Here is a 25,886-nt window from a genome sequence, read left to right on the forward strand (position 1 = left end):
ACTTGTTGGTCGGGATGTTGTTCGTATTTATCACAGATGTCCAAGTATTTACGTTTCTCACCTTTGTTACGAGTTTGCATGTACACAAATGGTTGGAGGTCTGCCATTAAATTGTTTGCAGAATTGTTTATCTGAGGGGTTGACTGTGGTTGAGTCCCGGGTCGAGTGTTCAACAGTTGGTGTAGCGGTCATGAATTTTGGTCAGAGGAGTCTGAAAGTAGTTGATACAGGAAATCTTCCGTCCTTGTGGGAGCAGCAATGTTGTTTTCATCTGCGAAGTCTGTGCTTGTTGACATCTCGGATTAACAGGAAATGCACCACACTGTGCGTGTTTGATGTTTTTAATGGCGTTGATCAAGATGTAATGCTGTGCCCGCAGTTCAATTCCCATCACATCAATATCGAGCTCGATAAGTCTGACAGATTTCAAGTTGGTGAATCCACCACTGGCTAGTTTTGCAAGAGTGAAGGAGGTGGTGTCGTTGTTCACTGCCCATTGTTGTATTTCGTTTTAAAAAATGCATGATGCACTCTGGCACAGTCAGCACTTGATTTACAGAATATAACATGTCTTTGTGTCTTGTCCTTTTTAATGTGAGTTTGTCAATTAACCATAGAAAAGTCACGGCTGGACGCATGGAGCCGCTGTATGCAATTGAGACATATTTCGTCTTTCCGTAGCTGTTTGGCTTAGTCTTTTCCACGAAACGAAACGAAATAATACTATATCAAATTTTTTAACGACATTGAAAATCGCCACGTCATAGAAATGAATTTCTCGAGAAGATTTAGTTTGCAGCTCAATAAATACGAGTAACTATTAAACATGACAGCTCAATAAATAAATACCTTCCATGATACGAGTAACTATAACAAGACATGACCGCCATTTCGATTGACAAAACGAGCCAAATAACTTCAAACTAGCCAAAAACGAGCCAAACGTACCAAAAATGAGCCAAATGAGTCACAAACGAACCAAAATTGGGCAGAAAATCAAAAAGGTGAGCGGTCAGCCATTTTTGAAAGGATACTTTGAATTGGCAGTTGGAGGCGCTGTTCCCATCTCGCTAATTAGTCGATGTTCCAGAAGAATTCAACACAAGTAAATAAATCAAAAATCGTAATGAATATATGCACGTATGCAAATAATAAAATGATAAAGACACTAATACACAGTTATAATACATCAGCAAATAATAAATTGGTCCATGGCTAACCTAAGTTTTCCAAAAACTATTAATATTTGGTTTGTGGCGTTATTTCAATGAATTAATTAGCAGTAAGCAATTTAGATTTAAAGTTTAGCTGTAATTTTCAAAGCTTTGCCTGTAGTAGTGACAATTGTTTTTTTAAAAAAGGATTTTGAAATGGGAGGCTAAAAAAACTACTTTTATGTTTAGAAAGAACTCCCTGCGTACGGGAGCCAACGCAGCCAAAAACCGTTCTCGCATGAATGATACGTCACAATTCAACAAGCAACGCTCATAATATCGCTCATTCTTCCCAAAACTGTAATTTATATCATGAAATCTAGGATACCCCGCCACGTGTAAAAGATGTTTTATGTCATTCCCTTTAATTTCGATAAACACTAGCTGTAAACGTTATGTGAATGAGCATAGTGGGCCCTCTTCTGGGCATATCCAATGCCACATAATTACAGCATTTTACTGAGGCACAAAGTATATGTATGGTGTAACCTTTCCTACATTACATTGTCCCAAATATATTATATAACTGGACACATATGTTGGTTGACGTTGACTGTATCTGTTCAGTATGTGTAATGCAATGTGGATAAAGATACGTATATATGTTACCAACAGACACATTTAAGGTGCCCTACATTAACAATAATGGGTGTTATTGTATTATTTGTGACGTCACACCTACCACGGTAACTATGCCACTACCCTATTGGAAACACGTTGGGTTAAAATTTGTAGTTGCTGCATTGCATTGCATAGAAAAAATCACAATATTTGTAAAGTGATTTAATTCAAGCACGCACTGAATACGTCATACAATTTACTTTCAGGGAAACGCGATATAGGGTATAAAAATAATTTTCAAGGTACGGTTACCCATTTGCTTTCCACCCAGATCTTAGGAATCAAAACGGAGTACACATCAGATACGAAATTCACGTCATGCCACACGTCAGTCAGTCGCACCCTCAAGTAATATTGTTATGTTAAATACCAGAATACCTTGTGATCCGAATTGATTGTGTTGATACTAAAGGCTACAATCGTTGTTTTATCTTTATTTTCTTTACTTAGACGGATGACGGATCGATAATATTTAAACACATTTTATCCTTTCAGTGTTCTGGATTATATCAATGTAAACCCGAGTACGCTCTATTTGTTCATATGACATATAAAAATAGGGTTAAAATAATTTTGTTGCATGGATGCATTTAACTAACCAGTAGAAAGCGCGACAAGTGGTGGCCACCAGGCATGAGGCAGAAACAATCGACATAACGTTTCACGTGACACCCTTTACCCCTTTGAGCGTTTAGATGTTTAACAATCATGGGCAGTTTTTTGGCAATTTGTTTTTCTACCTTATGAAGGCAGCATGAAGCAGCACAAAGTCATAAAATAGATGTTCTCTAAAAATTTGTACCCTACTACAAAACGGCTGAGAATCAATATTTTAGACATATATTAATAATATTATGACAATCAATGAATTAGCAAATATGATTGCTTAGTTAATCTAGTCTGTGTTTTCAGTGTAGATATATCAAAATGGGTGATATATGTATACCATTCATTTTGAGTGTATTAAACATACAAAGATAAATGTAATGTATAAAATCAAGCACTGATACAACTACTATGTGTGTTATTTTGATCTTCATCAAACAGTGTTAATCCAATGTGGAATCAGTCAATAAACCATGCAAATTTCTCTTGATCCAAGAAGGGACAGTAGGATTTCTAGTTACTATGACATTAACGCTCTACCATTATGGGATACATTGTATGAGTAACAACTATTTGGAAGGGATGCAACTGACATCAGTGCCATAGAAAGAAGACGATCGTAACAATATTATATTTTCAGAAGCACTAGCTCTTCCAGTCTGTCAAAACACATTTAGTACACTATACAATCATTCAGCTTTACACTTACTGTGTGGATGCAGCATTATTATAATGCCATGCGGTGATGTAAAAACAAATCCTGGCACACCGAACTGTGTAAGAACACAGAAAAATAAATTGTCCATGCAAGTCATATTATTAAGATCATCTCAAATAATAAGTACATACTGACAATCTTTTGGAAGACTTATAAATTTGAAACTCTCCAGAATCCACTCACAATCTTTCTCCTGACAGAATTAAAATTTTCATTCCAGGATATTTCTGCAATATCGTGCTAGAAAGTTCTCAAGTGCAAAAAATTAGCACTATACTATACACGCATATTGACAATACAATAAACTAGCCAAAAATGTCCTATTTCTGTTTTTGACTTGTTTTATCAAGTGCTCTCATAAATTTTCCTAAGACGTACGTTGTAATAGATGAAACACTAACAAATTGTCAATGAGATAGACACACTGCCCATTGAGCTACATTTTTTGTGTCTGTAACACCATGTCGGTGATTGACTTTTAGGCCAAATGATTTGTTATTAATAAGTTGAAAAATATGCAAATCCTGTGTATTGGTTTTACTTGCTACAAACTGCAAATTGAAGGAGAACAATAACTACAAATTCTGAAAGGTCAACGCAAAATGTTCTCAGACCTTATGGCATATTCCATTTGAAAATGGGGGTCTTTCCCATTATGAGTTTCATGCAAAATTGTCAAAGGGACTAACTTAAAGATTTTAAAAGTATGAGAATTTCCCCCAAAATACAAATTCATAGATGGATGTTTAAGTCAGATATAAGCCCTCATACTCGGTCTGTCCTGCAATCTCATCATCTCATTCTGAGTCTGACTTTTGTATATCCCAGGAAACCCCTCACACTTTGATTTTATCGTATACTTTATTCTATAGCTGTTGAAATTTATCTAAATTGAGTGGAGAATGTTTATACATACAATTGTTTCTATGTACTACTTTTTTTTTTTAATTCTCACCCTCCATAAAAAGAGGTATACAAAAAAAAAATCTAAACCCAATCCAGTATTTATTTCAGATATTAGTGATTAAGTTTTGATACAAACACATTTCTCTTCTGTGTAGAAGTCAATGGAATGTTTGGCGCCTTCTCTTCCAACTCCAGAGGATTTTACTCCCCCAAATGGCATCCTTAGATCACGCACAAACCAACAATTAGCCCAGACAGTGCCAGCCTAAAGAAACAAATTAATTAATAAATCACATTTCACATCTATACTATGAACTAACCGATTATTTTAGTCACATTTTTTCACCTAGACATTATGAAGAAAAATATCTATTTCTCAACACTAGAGGGCAGTCACAGAAGAAAGTGCTGAATAACTATAAATTTTCTAGCAATTCAAGACAATGACAGTGTTAACCATTTTAATAAAAAAAAATTATTAAATTTTTCAACCCAATCTTACAAAATAAATTTTTGTACAGTCTAACTCATCAAGATATTAGTCATACATGGAATTCAAAGATAAAGACTTTTTAGGAAGTACCAATATAAAATGCGTTTACCCAGCAATTTGGAGATTGAAACATGACTTGGTTGATGTAGTAATCTAAACAATCTTTCACATAAATTAGGAAAAAAAACTTTTAACAAAAAACAAAAGTAACTACTCTTAAACTCTAGAGGGCGACAAACTATACCTGTAATTTAGCAGCAACTCTATGTATTCGTCCAACATCCTGTGACCAAACGGAGGATGACAGTCCATACTTCACATCATTAGCTCTTTTGATTACCTACAAATACAACCTTGGTTATTGCATTCAATTACAATTTGTTTAAAGGGAAGGAAATCAATCCAAAGTACAATACCATGGAATCATGGGTGGATTCAACTTAACTGAGTATGTCCCTTTAAAGTTATGTTTTTGTGTCATTTTTCTTTCTATTTTTCAACCCACATACTACTGTGTCAATATGGCTACCAAATGAACACACATGGGGTAAATGTTTGAGTGGTTATGCTAGAAAACAGTACATGCCAGGTAGACAGCTGAAAATTAATTTTTAGTCTAGCTATCTGCATATTATTAACACAAATATCACTATGTAATTTAATTTATTAATTTACCACTTAATTAATATTGGCTCAGTATGTGGATTAAAACAATTTTGTACATGAAAAATACACTATGAAACATTTGATACACTTCAGTAAAAATGTAAGAAAATGTTTAAATCTATAACTACCTCTTCCTCTGTATCAAACTTTGTGATGCAAACGACTGGTCCAAATATTTCTTCTTGCATACATCTAGAGTTATCTGCCAATCCAGTGACAACAGTTGGTCGCATGAAGTAGCCCTGAAAACAAAGTCAACAGCAAATATAGTGGCATCAGTGTGGAAAATAAGATAACAGGGCCCAAGACTACTGAGCTAGCAGAATTATTGACCAGTAAAAATGCAAAAGTGCTTTTCAAATAGACAGGTATAATTAGTCTTCAACAGATAATTATCATGTTAAAACAATCAATTTCATGCTGAAAAATGTGTACTTCAAAAATTACTGCATACAAACATGAAATTTTGATTTTGAAATAAAAAAACATAATATTAATACCAATTTGTTTCGTAATGTATGTAAATGACAGGTATGTATATGTATAAGGCCATTAAATGATGTTTCAATAATGCAGTATACAATAAATACTGTTAACAGTATTTTTGTTTATATGCATTTTTACTGTAGACATAGTTCCACATGTATAGTGCAAATATTGAACATGAACACAGTTCATGACATTAATTTACTAGTTCCAGACCAGTAAATATTTCATGATATTTTTCAGGCATACTTTAGCAAAACGATTAGTGGCACTAATTGAAATACAAGTTTTGATGTTCTTCGTGGTGTGGGTTCTTGAGATAATGGTAGAGGAAATCTGTACCATAGTCCTATTGCAGCATGCAGAGAGGCATGTTTACTGAATAGTTTATGATAAAGTTTACAATAAATTATTCTGGTAACCAAGGCAAATCAAATAAATATAGTCTCATCTCAGATATTCTGATTACATGACCTAGCGTACAAAATGTCTGAATTAAGATTCTTGCAATTCCATGTAATATTATATTTCAAAACATTATAGCCAAATAAAATATAATCAAAAATGATTTGGTGAATTGTTTTCCTGCCAAATTAATGCACATATATGTGTCTGTATCTATGGCAATGGAATTGATACTATCAGACCATACAAATAATATAATAAACAACTTTTTTGAAAATGAAATTTCCTGAAATTGATTTGTTTATTTCAACTTCAACACCCCAACAGAAAACCATTTTATGCCTTCAATCCCAGCAACCTTTGATATATCAAACAGTAACAAATACCTGCTTATGTTTTTCTGGCATATCAGGCACATTGTCCACCCCTTCACCACAATGGACTGTTCCACCTGCTTTTCTGGCTATGTCTACATAACCTTTGACCTTAGCAAGGTGTTCTTTGCTGATTAGTGCACCCATGTTTGTTGCCTCCTCATATGGTGGACCCACTTTGATATTCCTATTATAAAGTACATATTAAAGTCCCTATTACCTGTATTGCCAAATGTCATTATTGATTCAATTGTAGTCATTATATCCATATTTTCATATATATATATATATATTTTCACTATTTTGATATTTTGAGCATTATTCAATGGGTTTGTCAAGGAATCAATCAATGAGTTCTGTTGTTGTTCTTTATTTAGTTGGCATTATTCAATGGGTTTGTCAAAGAATCAATCAATGAGTTCTGTTGTTGTTCTTTATTTAGTTGGCATTATTCAATGGGTTTGTCAAAGAATCAATCAATGAGTTCTGTTGTTGTTCTTTATTTAGTTGGCATTATTCAATGGGTTTGTCAAAGAATCAATCAATGAGTTCTGTTGTTGTTCTTTATTTAGTTGGCATTATTCAATGGGTTTGTCAAAGAATCAATCAATGAGTTCTGTTGTTGTTCTTTATTTAGTTGGCATTATTCAATGGGTTTGTCAAAGAATCAATCAATGAGTTCTGTTGTTGTTCTTTATTTAGTTGGCATTATTCAATGGGTTTGTCAAAGAATCAATCAATGAGTTCTGTTGTTGTTCTTTATTTAGTTGGCATTATTCAATGGGTTTGTCAAAGAATCAATCAATGAGTTCTATTGTTGTTCTTTATTTAGTTGGCATTATTCAATGGGTTTGTCAAAGAATCAATCAATGAGTTCTGTTGTTGCTCTTTATTTAGTTGGCATTATTCAATGGGTTTGTCAAAGAATCAATCAATGAGTTCTGTTGTTGTTCTTTATTTAGTTGGCATTATTCAATGGGTTTGTCAAAGAATCAATCAATGAGTTCTATTGTTGTTCTTTATTTAGTTGGCATTATTCAATGGGTTTGTCAAAGAATCAATCAATCAATGAGTTCTGTTGTTGTTCTTTATTTAGTTGGCATTATTCAATGGGTTAGTGAATTATTAATATAATATTTTAATACAGTCCATTTAAAAATATTTTAAAACAAAAAATGTTTGTTTGTAGTCAATGATTGCCTAGAAAGTTCATTTATGAAATTCATAAACACTATAATTTGAAAGAAAATGATAGTACAATGTATTTTATACATTAATGATTTTGTTAAAAATAAATATCTTATCATAATGATCATAGTTAGAGAATTATCTAATCATACCTTGTTACCATAATTTGTTAAGTAGCTGCTTACCTGGCAAGTTCAATAAACTTTTTCAGGAATTTATCATAAATTGCACTTTGTACAAATATTCTACTGTTACAAAGGCATATCTCTCCTTGGTTAGCAAAACTTGATTTGACTGACATAGGTATGCACTCCTCTAGGTTGGCATCATCAAAAACAACACATGGATTCTTCCCACCAAGCTGAAATGAAAGAGTTCAAAGCTGCTCATTGATCGACTCATTGTCATTGTGTGTGGTTCAAATCATGTACTGTGCTATATTCTAAGTCATAAATGTCATAAGGTGTGTTTTGATGTTGTTAATTTCTATATATTTATTGATCTATGATTTGTCCCAGTTTAATGAATAATTCAGAGTTATGTATTTATAGATGTTATACATAATTATTCCGCTCCAGTTTGTATAGAAATCAATTGAAAACATTCTTTCATTCTTTCTGGTGGCGAACACTGCACCCTTATAAGTAACCCCTAGTGGCAGACACTGCACACTTACTGGTGACCCCTAGTGACAGACACTGCACCCTTACTGGTGACCCCTAGTGACAGACACTGCACCCTTACTGGTGACCTCTAATGGCAGACACTGCACTCTTACTGGTAACCCCTAGTGGCAGACACTGCACCCTTACTGGTGACCCCTAGACGCAGACACTGCACTCTTACTGGTGACCCCTAGTGACAAACACTGCACTCTTACTGGTGACCCCTAATGGCAGACACTGCACCCTTACTGGTGACCCCTAGACGCAGACACTGCACTCTTACTGGTGACCCCTAGTGACAAACACTGCACTCTTACTGGTGACCCCTAATGGCAGACACTGCACCCTTACTGGTGACCCCTAGAGGCAGACACTGCACTCTTACTGGTGATCCCTAGTGACAGACACTGCACCCTTACTGGTGACCTCTAGACGCAGACACTGCACTCTTACTGGCGACCCCTAATGGCAGACACTGCACTCTTACTGGTGACCCCTAGAGGCAGACACTGCACTCTTACTGGTGACCCCTAGAGGCAGACACTGCACTCTTACTGGTGACCCCTAGTGACAAACACTGCACTCTTACTGGTGACCCCTAATGGCAGACACTGCACCCTTACTGGTGACCCCTAGAGGCAGACACTGCACTCTTACTGGTGATCCCTAGTGACAGACACTGCACCCTTACTGGTGACCTCTAGACGCAGACACTGCACTCTTACTGGTGACCCCTAATGGCAGACACTGCACTCTTACTGGTGACCCCTAGTGACAGACACTGCACTCTTACTGGTGACCCCTAATGGCAGACACTGCACCCTTACTGGTGACCCCTAATGGCAGACACTGCACTCTTACTGGTGACCCCTAATGGCAGACACTGCACTCTTACTGGTGACCCCTAATGGCAGACACTGCACTCTTACTGGTGACCCCTAGAGGCAGACACTGCACTCTTACTGGTGACCCCTAGAGGCAGACACTGCACCCTTACTGGTGACCCCTAGAGGCAGACACTGCACCCTTACTGGTGACCCCTAGTGGCAGACACTGCACCCTTACTGGTGACCCCTAGTGGCAGACACTGCACCCTTACTGGTGACCACTAGTGGCAGACACTGCACCCTTACTGGTGACCCTTAGAGACAGACACTGCACCATTACTGGTGACCCCTAGAGACAGACACTGCACTGTTACTGGTGACCCCTAGAGGCAGACACTGCACTGTTACTGGTGACCCCTAGAGGCAGACACTGCACCCTTACTGGTGACCCCTACATGTAGTGGCAGACACTGCACCCTTACTGGTGACCACTAGTGGCAGACACTGCACCCTTACTGGTGACCCTTAGAGACAGACACTGCACCATTACTGGTGACCCCTAGAGACAGACACTGCACTGTTACTGGTGACCCCTAGAGGCAGACACTGCACCCTTACTGGTGACCCTTAGAGACAGACACTGCACCATTACTGGTGACCCCTAGAGACAGACACTGCACTGTTACTGGTGACCCCTAGAGGCAGACACTGCACCCTTACTGGTGACCCCTAGAGGCAGACACTGCACCCTTACTGGTGACCCTTATAGACAGACACTGCACCATTACTGGTGACCCCTAGAGACAGACACTGCACTGTTACTGGTGACCCCTAGACTCAGACACTGCACCCTTACTGGTGACCCCTAGTGGCAGACACTGCACCCTTACTGGTGACCACTAGTGGCAGACACTGCACCCTTACTGGTGACCCCTAGACGCAGACACTGCACTCTTACTGGTGACCCCTAGAGGCAGACACTGCACCCATACTGGTGACCCCTAGAGGCAGACACTGCACCCTTACTGGTGACCCCTAGAGGCAGACACTGCACCCTTACTGGTGACCCTTAGAGACAGACACTGCACTGTTACTGGTGACCCCTAGAGGCAGACACTGCACCCTTACTGGTGACCCTTAGAGACAGACACTGCACTCTTACTGGTGACCCCTAGAGGCAGACACTGCACCCTTACTGGTGACCCCTAGAGGCAGACACTGCACCCTTACTGGTGACCACTAGTGGCAGACACTGCACCCTTACTGGTGACCCCTAGACGCAGACACTGCACTCTTACTGGTGACCCCGAGAGGCAGACACTGCACCCTTACTGGTGACCCCTAGAGGCAGACACTGCACCCTTACTGGTGACCCCTAGAGGCAGACACTGCACCCTTACTGGTGACCCCTAGAGGCAGACACTGCACCCTTACTGGTGACCCGTAGAGACAGACACTGCACTCTTACTGGTGACCCCTAGAGGCAGACACTGCACCCTTACTGGTGACCACTAGTGGCAGACACTGCACCCTTACTGGTGACCCCTAGACGCAGACACTGCACTCTTACTGGTGACCCCTAGACGCAGACACTGCACTCTTACTGGTGACCCCTAGAGGCAGACACTGCACCCTTACTGGTGACCCCTAGAGGCAGACACTGCACCCTTACTGGTGACCCCTAGAGGCAGACACTGCACCCTTACTGGTGACCCCTAGAGGCAGACACTGCACCCTCACTGGTGACCCTTAGAGACAGACACTGCACTGTTACTGGTGACCCCTAGAGACAGACACTGCACTGTTACTGGTGACCCCTAGAGGCAGACACTGCACCCTCACTGGTGACCCTTAGAGACAGACACTGCACCATTACTGGTGACCCCTAGAGACAGACACTGCACTGTTACTGGTGACCCTTAGAGACAGACACTGCACTCTTACCGGTGACCCTTAGAGACAGACACTGCACCCTTACTGGTGACCCCTAGAGGCAGACACTGCACCCTTACTGGTGACCCTTAGAGACAGACACTGCACTCTTACCGGTGACCCTTAGAGGCAGACACTGCACCCTTACTGGTGACCCTTAGAGACAGACACTGCACCCTTACTGGTGACCCTTAGAGACAGACACTGCACCCTTACTGGTGACCCCTAGAGGCAGACACTGCACCCTTACTGGTGACCCTTAGAGACAGACACTGCACTCTTACCGGTGACAATTAGAGGCAGACACTGCACCCTTACTGGTGACCCTTAGAGACAGACACTGCACCCTTACTGGTGACCCCTAGAGACAGACACTGCACTCTTACCGGTGACCCTTAGAGACAGACACTGCACCCTTACTGGTGACCCTTAGAGGCAGACACTGCACCCTTACTGGTGACCCCTAGAGGCAGACACTGCACCCTTACTGGTGACCCTTAGAGGCAGACACTGCACCCTTACTGGTGACCCCTAGAGGCAGACACTGCACCCTTACTGGTGACCCCTACATGTAGTGGCAGACACTGCACCCTTACTGGTGACCACTAGTGGCAGACACTGCACCCTTACTGGTGACCCTTAGAGACAGACACTGCACCATTACTGGTGACCCCTAGAGACAGACACTGCACTGTTACTGGTGACCCCTAGAGGCAGACACTGCACCCTTACTGGTGACCCTTAGAGACAGACACTGCACCATTACTGGTGACCCCTAGAGACAGACACTGCACTGTTACTGGTGACCCCTAGAGGCAGACACTGCACCCTTACTGGTGACCCCTAGAGGCAGACACTGCACCCTTACTGGTGACCCTTATAGACAGACACTGCACCATTACTGGTGACCCCTAGAGACAGACACTGCACTGTTACTGGTGACCCCTAGACTCAGACACTGCACCCTTACTGGTGACCCCTAGTGGCAGACACTGCACCCTTACTGGTGACCACTAGTGGCAGACACTGCACCCTTACTGGTGACCCCTAGACGCAGACACTGCACTCTTACTGGTGACCCCTAGAGGCAGACACTGCACCCATACTGGTGACCCCTAGAGGCAGACACTGCACCCTTACTGGTGACCCCTAGAGGCAGACACTGCACCCTTACTGGTGACCCTTAGAGACAGACACTGCACTGTTACTGGTGACCCCTAGAGGCAGACACTGCACCCTTACTGGTGACCCTTAGAGACAGACACTGCACTCTTACTGGTGACCCCTAGAGGCAGACACTGCACCCTTACTGGTGACCACTAGTGGCAGACACTGCACCCTTACTGGTGACCCCTAGACGCAGACACTGCACTCTTACTGGTGACCCCTAGAGGCAGACACTGCACCCTTACTGGTGACCCCTAGAGGCAGACACTGCACCCTTACTGGTGACCCCTAGAGGCAGACACTGCACCCTTACTGGTGACCCCTAGAGGCAGACACTGCACCCTTACTGGTGACCCTTAGAGACAGACACTGCACTCTTACTGGTGACCCCTAGAGGCAGACACTGCACCCTTACTGGTGACCACTAGTGGCAGACACTGCACCCTTACTGGTGACCCCTAGACGCAGACACTGCACTCTTACTGGTGACCCCTAGAGGCAGACACTGCACCCTTACTGGTGACCCCTAGAGGCAGACACTGCACCCTTACTGGTGACCCCTAGAGGCAGACACTGCACCCTTACTGGTGACCCCTAGAGGCAGACACTGCACCCTCACTGGTGACCCTTAGAGACAGACACTGCACTGTTACTGGTGACCCCTAGAGACAGACACTGCACTGTTACTGGTGACCCCTAGAGGCAGACACTGCACCCTCACTGGTGACCCTTAGAGACAGACACTGCACCATTACTGGTGACCCCTAGAGACAGACACTGCACTGTTACTGGTGACCCTTAGAGACAGACACTGCACTCTTACCGGTGACCCTTAGAGACAGACACTGCACCCTTACTGGTGACCCCTAGAGGCAGACACTGCACCCTTACTGGTGACCCTTAGAGACAGACACTGCACTCTTACCGGTGACAATTAGAGGCAGACACTGCACCCTTACTGGTGACCCCTAGAGGCAGACACTGCACCCTTACTGGTGACCCTTAGAGACAGACACTGCACTCTTACCGGTGACAATTAGAGGCAGACACTGCACCCTTACTGGTGACCCTTAGAGACAGACACTGCACCCTTACTGGTGACCCCTAGAGACAGACACTGCACTCTTACCGGTGACCCTTAGAGACAGACACTGCACCCTTACTGGTGACCCTTAGAGGCAGACACTGCACCCTTACTGGTGACCCCTAGAGGCAGACACTGCACCCTTACTGGTGACCCTTAGAGGCAGACACTGCACCCTTACTGGTGACCCCTAGAGGCAGACACTGCACCCTTACTGGTGACCCTTAGAGACAGACACTGCACCCTTACCGGTGACCCTTAGAGACAGACACTGCACCCTTACTGGTGACCCTTAGAGACAGACACTGCATCCTTACTGGTGACCCTTAGAGACAGACACTGCACCCTTACTGGTGACCCTTAGAGACAGACACTGCATCCTTACTGGTGACCCTTAGAGACAGACACTGCACCCTTACTGGTGACCCTTAGAGACAGACACTGCACCCTTACTGGTGACCCGTAGAGGCAGACACTGCACCCTTACTGGTGACCCTTAGAGACAGACACTGCACCCTTACTGGTGACCCTTAGAGACAGACACTGCATCCTTACTGGTGACCCCTAGACGCAGACACTGCACCCTTACTGGTGACCCTTAGAGACAGACACTGCACCCTTACTGGTGACCCTTAGAGACAGACACTGCACCCTTACTGGTGACCCCTAGTGGCAGACACTGCACTCTTACTGGTGACCCTTAGAGACAGACACTGCACTCTTACTGGTGACCCTTAGAGACAGACACTGCACTCTTACCGGTGACCCATAGAGACAGACACTGCACTCTTACCGGTGACCCCTAGATGCAGACACTGCACCCTAACTGCTGACACTAAGTGTGATCAATAGCATAATAAACCAATTCACCTCCAGAGATAACTTCTTGCAAAATGGAGCACTGTCCTTCCTGATTTTCTCTGCAGTCAGTGTACTCCCAGTGAATGAAATCAATGGCACATCAGGGTGTGACACCAATACACTGCCAGCTTTAGGACCAGTACCAAACACTATATTGACTACACCTGGAGGAAGACCTGAAATATGAAATGATTCAATGTTAGTCTCATTGAGTAAACAATATCCCGTATTTTGGGACTCGTTCAAAACGTAATGGACAAAAATCATGTTTATAAACACTGCACTTGGAAAGAAAGATATTATTTTCAATACTATAGAAGGAATTCAATCAAAGGCCTTGTGGAAGCACTTAATACCTCTTGGAAAATATGAATTGTACAGAGTAAGATTTAACAATCTCAAACCAAATTGTAATACTTATATTGAGAGTATAAAACAAATAATAGACCTGGAGAAACATATGGCAAAAACAAACCAACAATATAGAGAGTTTATAGATACAAATGTAAATGGAAGAAAGCTTTATTGTATTTTAAAATCGCACACTAATTTAAATTTAAAGAAATCTGATTATTTTCTTAAATGTAATTTTTCTTTATCTGCCAATAAGGTATGTACTTCATTCTTTTGACCTAGTGTTTTGTATTGTTTATATAGTTAAAACAAACTTTATTACATAGTGCAAATTTCATAAGTTATGGTTGAGAATAACTTTGGTATCATTTGAAAATCGAAATTAAGTATGCAAATTTTTGTTGATTAAAATTGAAACTCAAAAATCTACAGTGCATACCTCTTAAGAGGATATTAAATATGCTTATACGAAGTTATTGGTTACTTCTCTTTATCTGACGTCAAATAACTATGTACCGTGTGTTTTTTTTCTTTTGAGTCTTGTAATGTTTTATATAGTTGAAATAAAAAAAACAAAAAAACAACAACAATATACTGTAAGCTTTAGAACTTTACCATTAAATGTTAATTTCATTGAAATTTTATTAAATGTAAATTATTCATTATTATTCATTGATCCACCAATTATATTTGATCCTGTAAATCACTAATTAATTTATATAAGAATGGATTTCAGATCTGCCATGTTAATTTAATCAATGAAATTCATTGAATCATTTTATAATGTAATGAATATAGATTGTTTCACTGAGCTATCAATGTATAGTTGTTTAGTACTCCATTGGACGATGTGTCCACAAAGATTGCCTCAGAGATAACTACTAGTTTCACCAGGAACAGTAAGTTTATTGGGCAATTTGTCTCACTTGCATTAAGAAATGCCATTCATTTCATTGTCTGACTGACGTCAGGCACTCAAATGAATGACAACATTTAAGTTCACTGACTCACCTGCTTCATTTAAAACCTTTCCCAACATCCATGCCGTTACAGAGGTCATCTCACTCGGTTTACAAACACAAGTATTGCCTGTAGCGATACACGGAGCAATTTTAAACGTTAACAGATACAACGGTAGATTCCATGGACTGATCAGACCGGCAACACCAACAGGAGATCGGAGCGAGTAATTTAGACATCCTCTGTCATCCAAAATTGTACAACTGAAATAAGATCATATATTTTATAATGTGGAGATGGACTATGTAATGCATACATGTACAATACATTATTTGACTGATTGCATAATAATCTGAGGTTAATACTGCTGGGATGACCACACCTGTCTACTACCTGCATATCATGTTTTCACAATCATAGTTTTTACTTTACACCTGACTATGGGGTTATTTTGTCTCATCTAGTTGCAAGTTTTTTGTTCATTGTTCATTTATTTATCACCCTCAGACTTATAATAATCCTCTTTCTGCACTAAACATTCAGTCCTTTCTTTCGTTGCCATGCTTTCAAATTTGTTATTAAGTATATATTTCGTAATCTGCATCTTTATTAACCAATTATAGTTTATATATCTCATAAATCCCCCATCTTCGACCAATCAATTCTCAGCGTCTTTGTCTAGACCAAGCATCCACTCAACCGTCATCTGACACTTGCTTCATTGCTTGCGGTCAAACTAATTTTCTCCTTGCAAACTTTTTACATTGACCATCGTCATTCATCATGCCAGCACTGAAGAAATGTGGAAGACCAACTTAATCAGAGATAACTCCGGTATGGTTCCCCCAAGACCAACATCCACCACATACTGCGACCAAAAAGCAATATACAGTCACGAAAACTAATAACCAACTTGTCAATAAAAATGATGACCTGTCAAACAAGCAAACGGCAAACCAACCAATTATCGGCCAACTAGCCAGTTGCTCAACAACAACACATTTACACACAGTAAACCAGCTATTCAACCCATGCAGAACAAGAACACTGTACAGGGAAAGTCAAGATCAATGCTCCACCAGCACCATCGAAAGTTCAATGCTCAATGTCCTTGCAATTCGTAGTAAGTTCCAAATTCCACCCAGACAACATTATTTCAAACATCAGGGCACCCCTTAACACACAATGACAACCCAAACTCAGATTTGACAGTTACAACCCAACCAAATCGTAAATCAATCAAAGACTTCAAAACATTGCTTTTCAACTTATGCAGCATACATTGTCTTACTACTTTCTCAATCAAACTGTACTGTAAACTAAAATATCAAATCTAGAAAAAATCTCTCACATGACCTCAATATAAATCAACAACAAAACAGAAGAAACCAACTTTCAATAAACTGTCTTAAATCTAAAAAATCCACTGTTATGATGGTATATGTCTCAAATTATTGAAATATGGCTCAAATTATTTAACTAAGTCACTAACAAAATTATTCAATTTAATACTAGATACAGGTATATTTCCAGACATGTGGAATACCAGCATCATAACACACCTACAATGTATATAAGAAAGGTGACAGTCATGATCCAAATAACTACAGGGGAATTTCAGTCTCCAGCAGTATCGGCAAAGCATTTTGTGCCATCATAAACTCAAGACTTACACAATACTTAGAGGACAACAAAATTATCAACAATAATCAAGCAGGATTCAGAAAAAATCATCGCACAACAGACCAAATATTTGTACTTAAAAACAATAATTGAAAAACATCTTAAAAAGAATAACAAACTCTATTGTTGCTTGTAGATTTTCAAAAAGCTTTTGATAATGTATGAGGAAATGGACTATCAATCAAGTTTTTTAAAAGATATAATTTCAGCATGGTTGCAGTATAGTTATACGAGTGCAAGTAACATAGAAAATATACTTTAAGAACTAATATGAAATAATTCTAATATTCTTATTGCTTGGAAATGTTTTATACAACACGGTATAATATTTATTAATGATCTTTTGAATGCAGACTGTACATTTTACACATTTCAAGATTTGGTATCAAACTACAGGAATATATGTACTCAATTTGAATATTGAGAGTTATTATCAGCAATTCCATTTATTTGGTATAATATTTAATAATGATCTTTTGAATGCAGACTGTACATTTTACACGTTTCATGATTTGGTATCAAACTACGAGAATATATGTACTCAATTTGAATATCGACAGTTATTATCAGCAATTCCATCTATTTGGGAGCGCAGTATTGTTGAATCTAACATGTCAAAACTAATGGTCTCTATGCCAAATATGCATAACAATATCTGGCTGTCAGGAACTAAGGTTAATAAAAATATTTATCTTTGGTATTGCCATGAGGAGTTTCCTGATTTAACCCCCTCAGTTATATAGCAATATTGGCTGGACATTTTGAACACCCCTTTACCTTGGAAAAATATTTATCTTGCTCCATTTTCTATTACTACCAATGCCAAATTACACTATTTTCAATATAAAATTAATATGAAAATATTGCCTTCAAACAGGTTGTTGTGCATGTGGGGCTTAATTGATTCCCCCCTGTGTTCTTTTTGTGGAGAAGTTGAGGAAGACTATTTTCATTTATTTTGGGACTGTAGATATGTATTTGTATTTTGGACATCAGTCAATGAATGGTTTTCTTTCATTACAGGTGATACCTTGACGTTAAGTGCAGTCACATGTATTTTGGGGGATGTATACAATGCTAGACCATTACATAATACATGTTATTATTGACACGTTATTATATATTTAAATGTAAAATTGTTGGGACAAAACCAGACATTGGTGGTTTTAGATCATATATCAAATTAATTTACCATACAGAGAAGAAAGTCGCAATTATAGAAAACAGACAGGGAAGTCACAGTAAAAAGTGGAGAGAATTCATTGATTATTTTGAAGCATAAGTTTGTATTTGTGTAGTAATCTGTATTGTATTTGTGTGTTGAATCTTTGTTTTGTAAGCATATCAATAAAAAAAGAAAAAAAGAAATGGGCTATATTATAAACTTTTAAAGGCTGATATTAAGGTAGAGATGCAGTTTACCTGACAGGTATTTTAATTAGTTAATTAGGAAACCAAGATGACCTCCCTTGTGCACAAAACTATATATTTTCGGAAAGCTTATTGTATGAATTTTAAAGTGTTGCTAGTATTTTATTTTTATGAACACTGTAGTTTGAAATATGCACAAAAATGTGCTTTTTTGGTCAAAAGTGATTTAAAAAAAATTAGCTTCTAAACCTATGGGGTGAGAATACCGCCAAAATTAGCTTGGTGTCATTATTTGAACATTGTTTAGTTGTTTTATCTTTATTTTGAAACTTGTTTGGTTATTATTTGGTCATTATTCGGTTATTTGGTCTTTATTTAAACATTATTTTGCGCTTATTCTATTATTGTGTTATTACTGCAGCATCGTATTGCTATTGTTTCATTATTCCAACTTTATTTCTTAATTATTTCATTATTGTGTAATTGCTACAATATTATTTTGTCGTTGTTTCATAATGTTACAATTGTGTTGTTATTTAGACATTATCTTGACATTCAATTGTTACAAAATTCGATTATTTTCACGTCCAAATGTCTTGATATTCGGTTCGCTTAACTTGCGATTACCTCGACATTCGGTTCGCTTGACTTGCGATTACTTCAACATTCGATTACCTGACCTACATTAGCTGACCTCGCTATACATGTAGTATTCATTCCATAGTCCCGGGCCACCTCCGATAAAGCATTGCTCAAGATGGCAATGCGGCCTTTGTAAAAGTTAGCGGGAATTTCTAAATAATGGTCATTTCGCCAACATCCAGGGAACTAACTGAGGTCGTCAGAGTCTGTTGGTTAGAGAATATTACTTCTCCAAATGCGATGACTGAAGTGAGGAGGAATTATTACACAGTTGATCGTGACACGGCTGACACGGTCAATAACCAGCCTTTCAGTGGACTTGGTAGTGCCATCACGGTTCTTTTTTTTTTTTAGTAAAAGTTGAACCATGTATCATTCTGATTCTCATTCCCCGGCCTCTCTTATCTCAGGTACTTATTGACAGACATATTCCTGTTATGAGAGTGATTTTTTTTACGTTCACTCCGTTATTGTCAAGATGCCGATATACTTGTACGGCTGATTTGTAGCGCGCCATTCATTTCATGGCGCTATGAAATCGAATGTCTTCGTTGGTAACAAGTGCATTGGCAATGAATTTGTGGGTTTCATTGCCAATAGCAATCACGTCAGTGTCACGACAGTTTTTCGCCAGCCATGCCTCGCATCTACAGTAATCATGCTGTATTCGAGATTTTTGTAAATGTCGACTTCCGCTTGCAAAGCAGTTTCACAGTTTTAATTTTGTTTTGATTGCTGTGAATATCTCTTCCGTCAAATTCCCCCATATATTACTGGCCAAAGTAGCTTATTCCGACGGTTGACAAAACCCAATTCTGTAGTTGACTAGTAATTTGCTATTTTGTAGACGGGGAGCTGAATTCCATCGAAATGCATGCCCCGGTTGCAATGGGTTTTCATAAGTTGCGCAATGAACTAAATAAACTGGGTTGCAGTTGTAACTGTGAAATTTCGCTTGCTGCACAAGGTTCTCAATAGATGACACTGTGGTTATAAACATTTGCTGTTCAGTATCACCACACAATGTATTTACGTAATTTCCAGAAATATCAGTATGTGTGGGTGGGATTCATTCGTTTTATGGATCTTTATATATAACCTTTGACGGTTTATAGTATAATGTATGTTTGTGTTTATTCATATCACATTTATTGACAGTATACTTCTTAGAATCATCACTTCATAACCATATGTTTTCTCCGTATTTCATTTTATGCATGTAATCCTACAGGAAACTACAAGTAAGCACACCGAGCATTAATTTGGCCAATATTTGTTCGAACATCGGAGTAAACATCGTATTTATATTAGGTCAATGAGAACGCCTCCGCCCTAAAAATTGTTACTCGACGAGATCTATGGCAACGTTGTACATTTTTGGCACATCTAAAATTCAGATGGGGGGCACGAAATTTTACATCGGGGCGAGATCTAGACAATCTAAAACACTATTTCCTGCATTAGGAGGAGGGGGGGTTTGCTGACACAAAGGGTTTCCGCTTGATTTTGGAGGGGCGACGCCCCTAACATTTTCTTCGTGGGGCGACCGCTGCCGCTGCCACTGTGTATGTATGTTATTGAAGAATAAATCAAGGTTGAGTTGTAATTTTTACGTGCCCGTTTTAGTTTCACTGTTAAGAGGATCGACCCCCCCCCCCCCACACACACACACACACACACATACGTGGGTCATAGATTGGAGTAAATTCATATCGTTTTCTAACGAAACTAAACTAAACGGTCCTTTTCAGAGCCACCATTATCTTCCATTTTTTTTAAGAAATCTGCCCTGCCCACTGGGGGGGGGGGGTTTACTGATATTTCCCACCCCCTACAAAAAATAGAAAAAATCCCCTGCCCTCAACAAAAATCCCTTGGACCAGCTTTTCCGATGAACAGCTCCATTGACTGCACCTGATTGTAACACAGTCCTGCATGATTGTGATACATTAGTAATGCCGGCGCCAGTTCCAACGAGCTGCCTCGTCACCAGAAACGAATTGTTAATTTCACTTTTCACAGCTTAGACCACAGGGAGCCCAGTAACTATAATAAATTGTATGCAATACCTATGAGCGAGGGGAGGGGGCGTTATCGGCTGGTATCTGGTGTATTAGAAATAGACAAGGGATAAAGGCTCCAGCCTCCTCACATTTTTAAACTGGAAAAATAGGCGAAAAGAATGAAAAATAAAATCTATAAAAATACCAGCTTGAAGAATATTAGTTGCTCTTTCAAATTTCGCAAGTTCACGACATGGTAACGAGTCTTGTGAACCGTTCTTAGCACATTCAGGTCATCATATAATGATCAAGTCGGATCATCTCTCGCGAATTTCGCTAGGAGCGCGTCGTGTCAACAACAAGTTTTGCGGCATTTGATATTTCGTCACGACAGGCTCTGACGACCTCAGTCAGTTCCCTGGATGTTGATGAAACGGCCATCATTCAGAAATTCCCGCTAACTTTTACAAAGGCTACATTGCCATCATGAGCAACGCTTTATCGGAGGCGGCCCGGGACTATGGATTGAATATTACATGTATAGCGGGGTCAGCTAATGTAGGTCAGGTAATCGAATGTTGAGGTAATCGCAAGTCAAGCGAACCGAATGTTGAGGTAATCGCAAGTCAAGCGAACCGAATGTTGAGGTAATCGCAAGTCAAGCGAACCGAATGTCAACATTTGGACGTGAAAATACCCGAATCGTATGTAATAGAATGAAACAATGACAAAATAATATTGTAACAATTACACAATAATGAAATAATTATGAAATAAAGTTGGAATAATGAAACAATGGCAATACGATGCTGCAGTAATAACACACTAATGGAATAAGCACAAAATAATGTTTAAATAAAGACCAAATAACCGAATAATGACCAAATAATAACCAAACACGTTTCTAAATAAAGATCAAACAACTAAACAATGTTCAAATAATGACACCAAGCTAATTTTGGCGGTATTCTCACCCCATACTAAACCATGCTTCTGTTTCCTATCAAAATTGGTTTATGGGTACATCTGTTTACTATGAAGAAAGCGCCGTCTTGAAAACTGTCTACCAGTTGTCAATTTTGTAGGGCAGCAGCTCAAATTTTACTACTTCAAGTTTATGCATAAATTAATATTTAACACCCAGGCTAGTTGTCTGAACGATTGTTGTAACACTATTCAACTAAAAACAATGCCCCGACAGCGTTTTGAAGATAAACACATTGTCAATCATTTGTGAAAATTTCAAAACAAAAGGTCAAAGTGTCTTGGAGCTATTTTTTTTCAAACTTCTGGAATGTGCACTAAAAAGAAGCTGAGATAATTGCTAATTTGCATAACAATTCACTCAGTAAGAAGTTTGCTAATGCTCATAATTAAAATGGCTGTTACAGTTTCAAATTTCACTCCAAAGTGCCCATGAACCTGCATCTCTACCTTAATGGTAAACTATATTTAGTTATAAAAAACATGTATCTCCAGACACACGCAGCCTTTAAATCAGGGCACAAAATCACTTGTATGTTTGAACTTAAAAAGGAGTAAAACAGGGCTGTGTGATGAGTCCAAGGCTTTTCAATCTTTTCATAATGATTTAAGTACATCATTCATTTCCAGTCATGAACAACTAAATCCAGCCATACTGAATGATAAAACTGTATCATTATTATATGCAGATGATTTAGTTTTTATATCTCAAACAACACCCGGTTTGCAAAATTTAATAAATATTTTGGAGACATATTGTTCTGAATGGAATCTATAAATTAATTTATCTAAAACAAAATTTTAATTTTTAGGAATAAATCATTAAAAACATCTGAATACTTCTATTACAGAAATACAATTATTAGCTGTGTGACAAGTTATACTTATCTTGGGGTAATAATCTCATCATCTGGACATTTTGTAGAAGCAAAGAAAACATTAGCAGAGAAAGCATGCAAAGCTATGTTTATACTGAACAAAATATTGGAAGGGAACACTGACATCAAACTCTTCTTGAAATTATTTCATTCAAATATTAAACTCATCTTACTCTATGGTGCACATGTCTGGGGAACAGATATTTTGGATTTTGGAAAATTGGAGAAAAAATTTTGTAAGAGAACACTTTGTTTAAACAGATATACAACGCAGCATTGTATGAGCAAAATAGCGGAATTACCACTATTAATAGAAATTAAATTAATGCCAATAAAAAACTAAAAGATATGCCAGAGGATAACGTTACAAAACAAGCATACTATGAACAACGAAAATCACAGCAACATACATGGTTATCATCAGTAAATAAAATATTAAAAGATAATTATTACACATTATTAATAAATTTTACAACAGGTATTCCAAAAAGAAACATTCATAAGATTATAAATAACATTGAAGCAAATATAAAACAAAAATATGTAAACCAGTGGAAGTCACAAATCTCAAAAGACAACAGTAAACTTAGAACATTTGCAAAAATAAAACTTAAATACTCTGTTGAGCCATATTTGACACTACAAAACATTAACCATAGAAATGCATTACTATTAATAAAATTGAGAACAAGCACACACAAACTTGAAATTGAAAAGGTCAGGTACACACACCCTAAAACACCACCAAATGAAAGAAGGTGTAAACTGTGCAACATTAATGTGATTGAGGATGAATTCCACTTTCTCATGATTTGTCCAAAATATGGAAACTTGCGCAAACAACTTTTGTCTGAATTTAATTTTCAACCACAATATTCACACAATTCGATTGCTCAGTCAAGATGAATGTGAAATTATAGAAAAAGTTTCAGTTTATTTACAAAGCCTTTCAAGAAAGCTAGTTGATAGTTTTGAATTTTATTATTAGTTAAGTTTTATTTAAGTATTAAATTTATTAGTATTAGTAAAAAAATATTTTAACAAATTACATTTTACTTTTATATCTAACATTATAATATTTTCTCTTTCTTTATTATTTCAATATTATTATTATACTTTGTTATACTTTTATTGCTACTGTACTGATAGAAATACTATATTTCTAAAGATGCAATAAATATTATTATAGGAAGTTTAGACTGCATGAGTATGACACTGAGAAACAACCAATCTAAAACACAAGTACAAGTACTTGAGTGATAAATATGATTATATTCAAGTTTTTAAAATTTAATCAGTACTGATTACAAATTTTAAAATATTATGAGTGAAATAAATAGCTACCTGGCTACATCGTGTATGTATATATATAAGGCATTCCAAAATTAACTGAGTTAAATACCCTGAGTGAACCAGAAACGCACCTCATACGCACTCACACCATGAGCACCACAAATGCACCACAATGCTTCAAGAGGTGCCATTTGACGTTTGTCCCAACCTCACATCTTTCAAGATGTGTACTTCAAGTGCACCTCAATTTGACTTCAAATGCACCAAAAATTGTGCGGGAGTTGAATGCACCAATAAATACAATTCTTATGCATTTTAGGTGCATTTCTGGTGACTTTAATTTCAGAACTGATTTTTCTTAGGAGATGAAGAAATGCTATATAAAATATTGAATATAAAGATACTCACTCTGTAACAATGTTGAGGATGGAGGAAGCAAACACACGAAAGTTATAAACAGCTCTAGGAATGTCAACCATCATGGCCAATGAAACTGGTTTTCCTTGATCACGCGACTCCATCTTTGCAAACTCTTCCAACTGAGATTCAAGAATGTCAGCGATTTTATTCATGATCTTAGACCGTTCTGCTACTGGCGTGCAAGACCATCTGGAACACAAATAAAATGTAATCTTGATTGAAAATTCTACATTGAAATTCACAGTAAAGAAAAGTATATTTATGAAAATGTAAAAAAGACACACAGAAAAAAAATAATTAAAAAAAATCTAACTCAAAAAATTGTTCATAGTAGCCTTTTATTATGCAAATTAGGTAACGAATATGCACAGATTTTAACCCAAAATTAATTAGGTCTGTACATCATCCTGGAGCATCTATGTACATTGAAATCTGACCAGCGGTTCTTTAGATATCAATGGAACAGACATACATATGCATACAGAAGAAAAAAATATGCCCAACAAAAGACCATTTTAGATTTTGAGGTCAACAGGTCAAAGTTAATAGTATAATTCCAATAAAAAGTTATCCAAGACCGCATGCCCGAGATCTATAGTTCAGAAAATGTAAAAATTTTGGAGTTTTTTACAATTAAAATGGTCTGCAGCCAGCCTACATCGACTCCCTACAAAATAGACAAAATGTCTGCGGTTACACTATATGTTATACCCCGACATCAAACTGCATGAACAGGTAACTCACAATTCGAACGCTCGTTTCGCGGCGTCTACTGCCAATCCGACTTCTTTCTCGCCACTGTCCGGAATTTTCGCCCACACTTCTCCTGTTGATGGATCGTAGCTATCCAGATGTTGTTCGGTAGCCACAAATTCACCGTTGATAAAGTTTTCCAGGTACAAGTGCTCCATCTTTCGTCGTTTGGTCTGCATGCGGACTGACAACACAAGCACGCCCAGCGGTAAAGGTCAGGAATGGGTCAAAGGTCGAGAGATCGGAACGCTGAGTGCCCTCTCAGAGTAAAATATTGTTGACTCTGACCGGGGCTCTGACACACTGATTTTTAAATAAAATGTTTTCGATAA

General features: G+C 38.7%; 1 protein-coding gene across 1 annotated transcript; it reads right to left on the reverse strand.

Annotated features, from left to right (window-relative positions):
• Positions 1-3,069: 3,069 nt before the first annotated feature.
• On the reverse strand, positions 3,070-25,770 carry LOC100370038 (2-aminomuconic semialdehyde dehydrogenase-like). The gene is made up of 9 exons (XM_085507760.1): positions 25,546-25,770; positions 24,790-24,990; positions 15,579-15,790; positions 14,223-14,389; positions 7,863-8,038; positions 6,502-6,676; positions 5,353-5,466; positions 4,803-4,898; positions 3,070-4,330 (listed from the first exon to the last, which is right to left on the reverse strand). The coding sequence occupies exons 1-9, from the start codon at positions 25,731-25,733 to the stop codon at positions 4,184-4,186; spliced, it is 1,476 nt and encodes a 491-aa protein (XP_085363886.1). The 5' UTR covers positions 25,734-25,770; the 3' UTR covers positions 3,070-4,183.
• Positions 25,771-25,886: the final 116 nt, after the last annotated feature.

This window comes from Saccoglossus kowalevskii, chromosome 14 (assembly GCF_978046115.1).
Source record: "Saccoglossus kowalevskii chromosome 14, keSacKowa6.1, whole genome shotgun sequence".
NCBI classification, from domain to species: domain Eukaryota; kingdom Metazoa; phylum Hemichordata; class Enteropneusta; family Harrimaniidae; genus Saccoglossus; species Saccoglossus kowalevskii.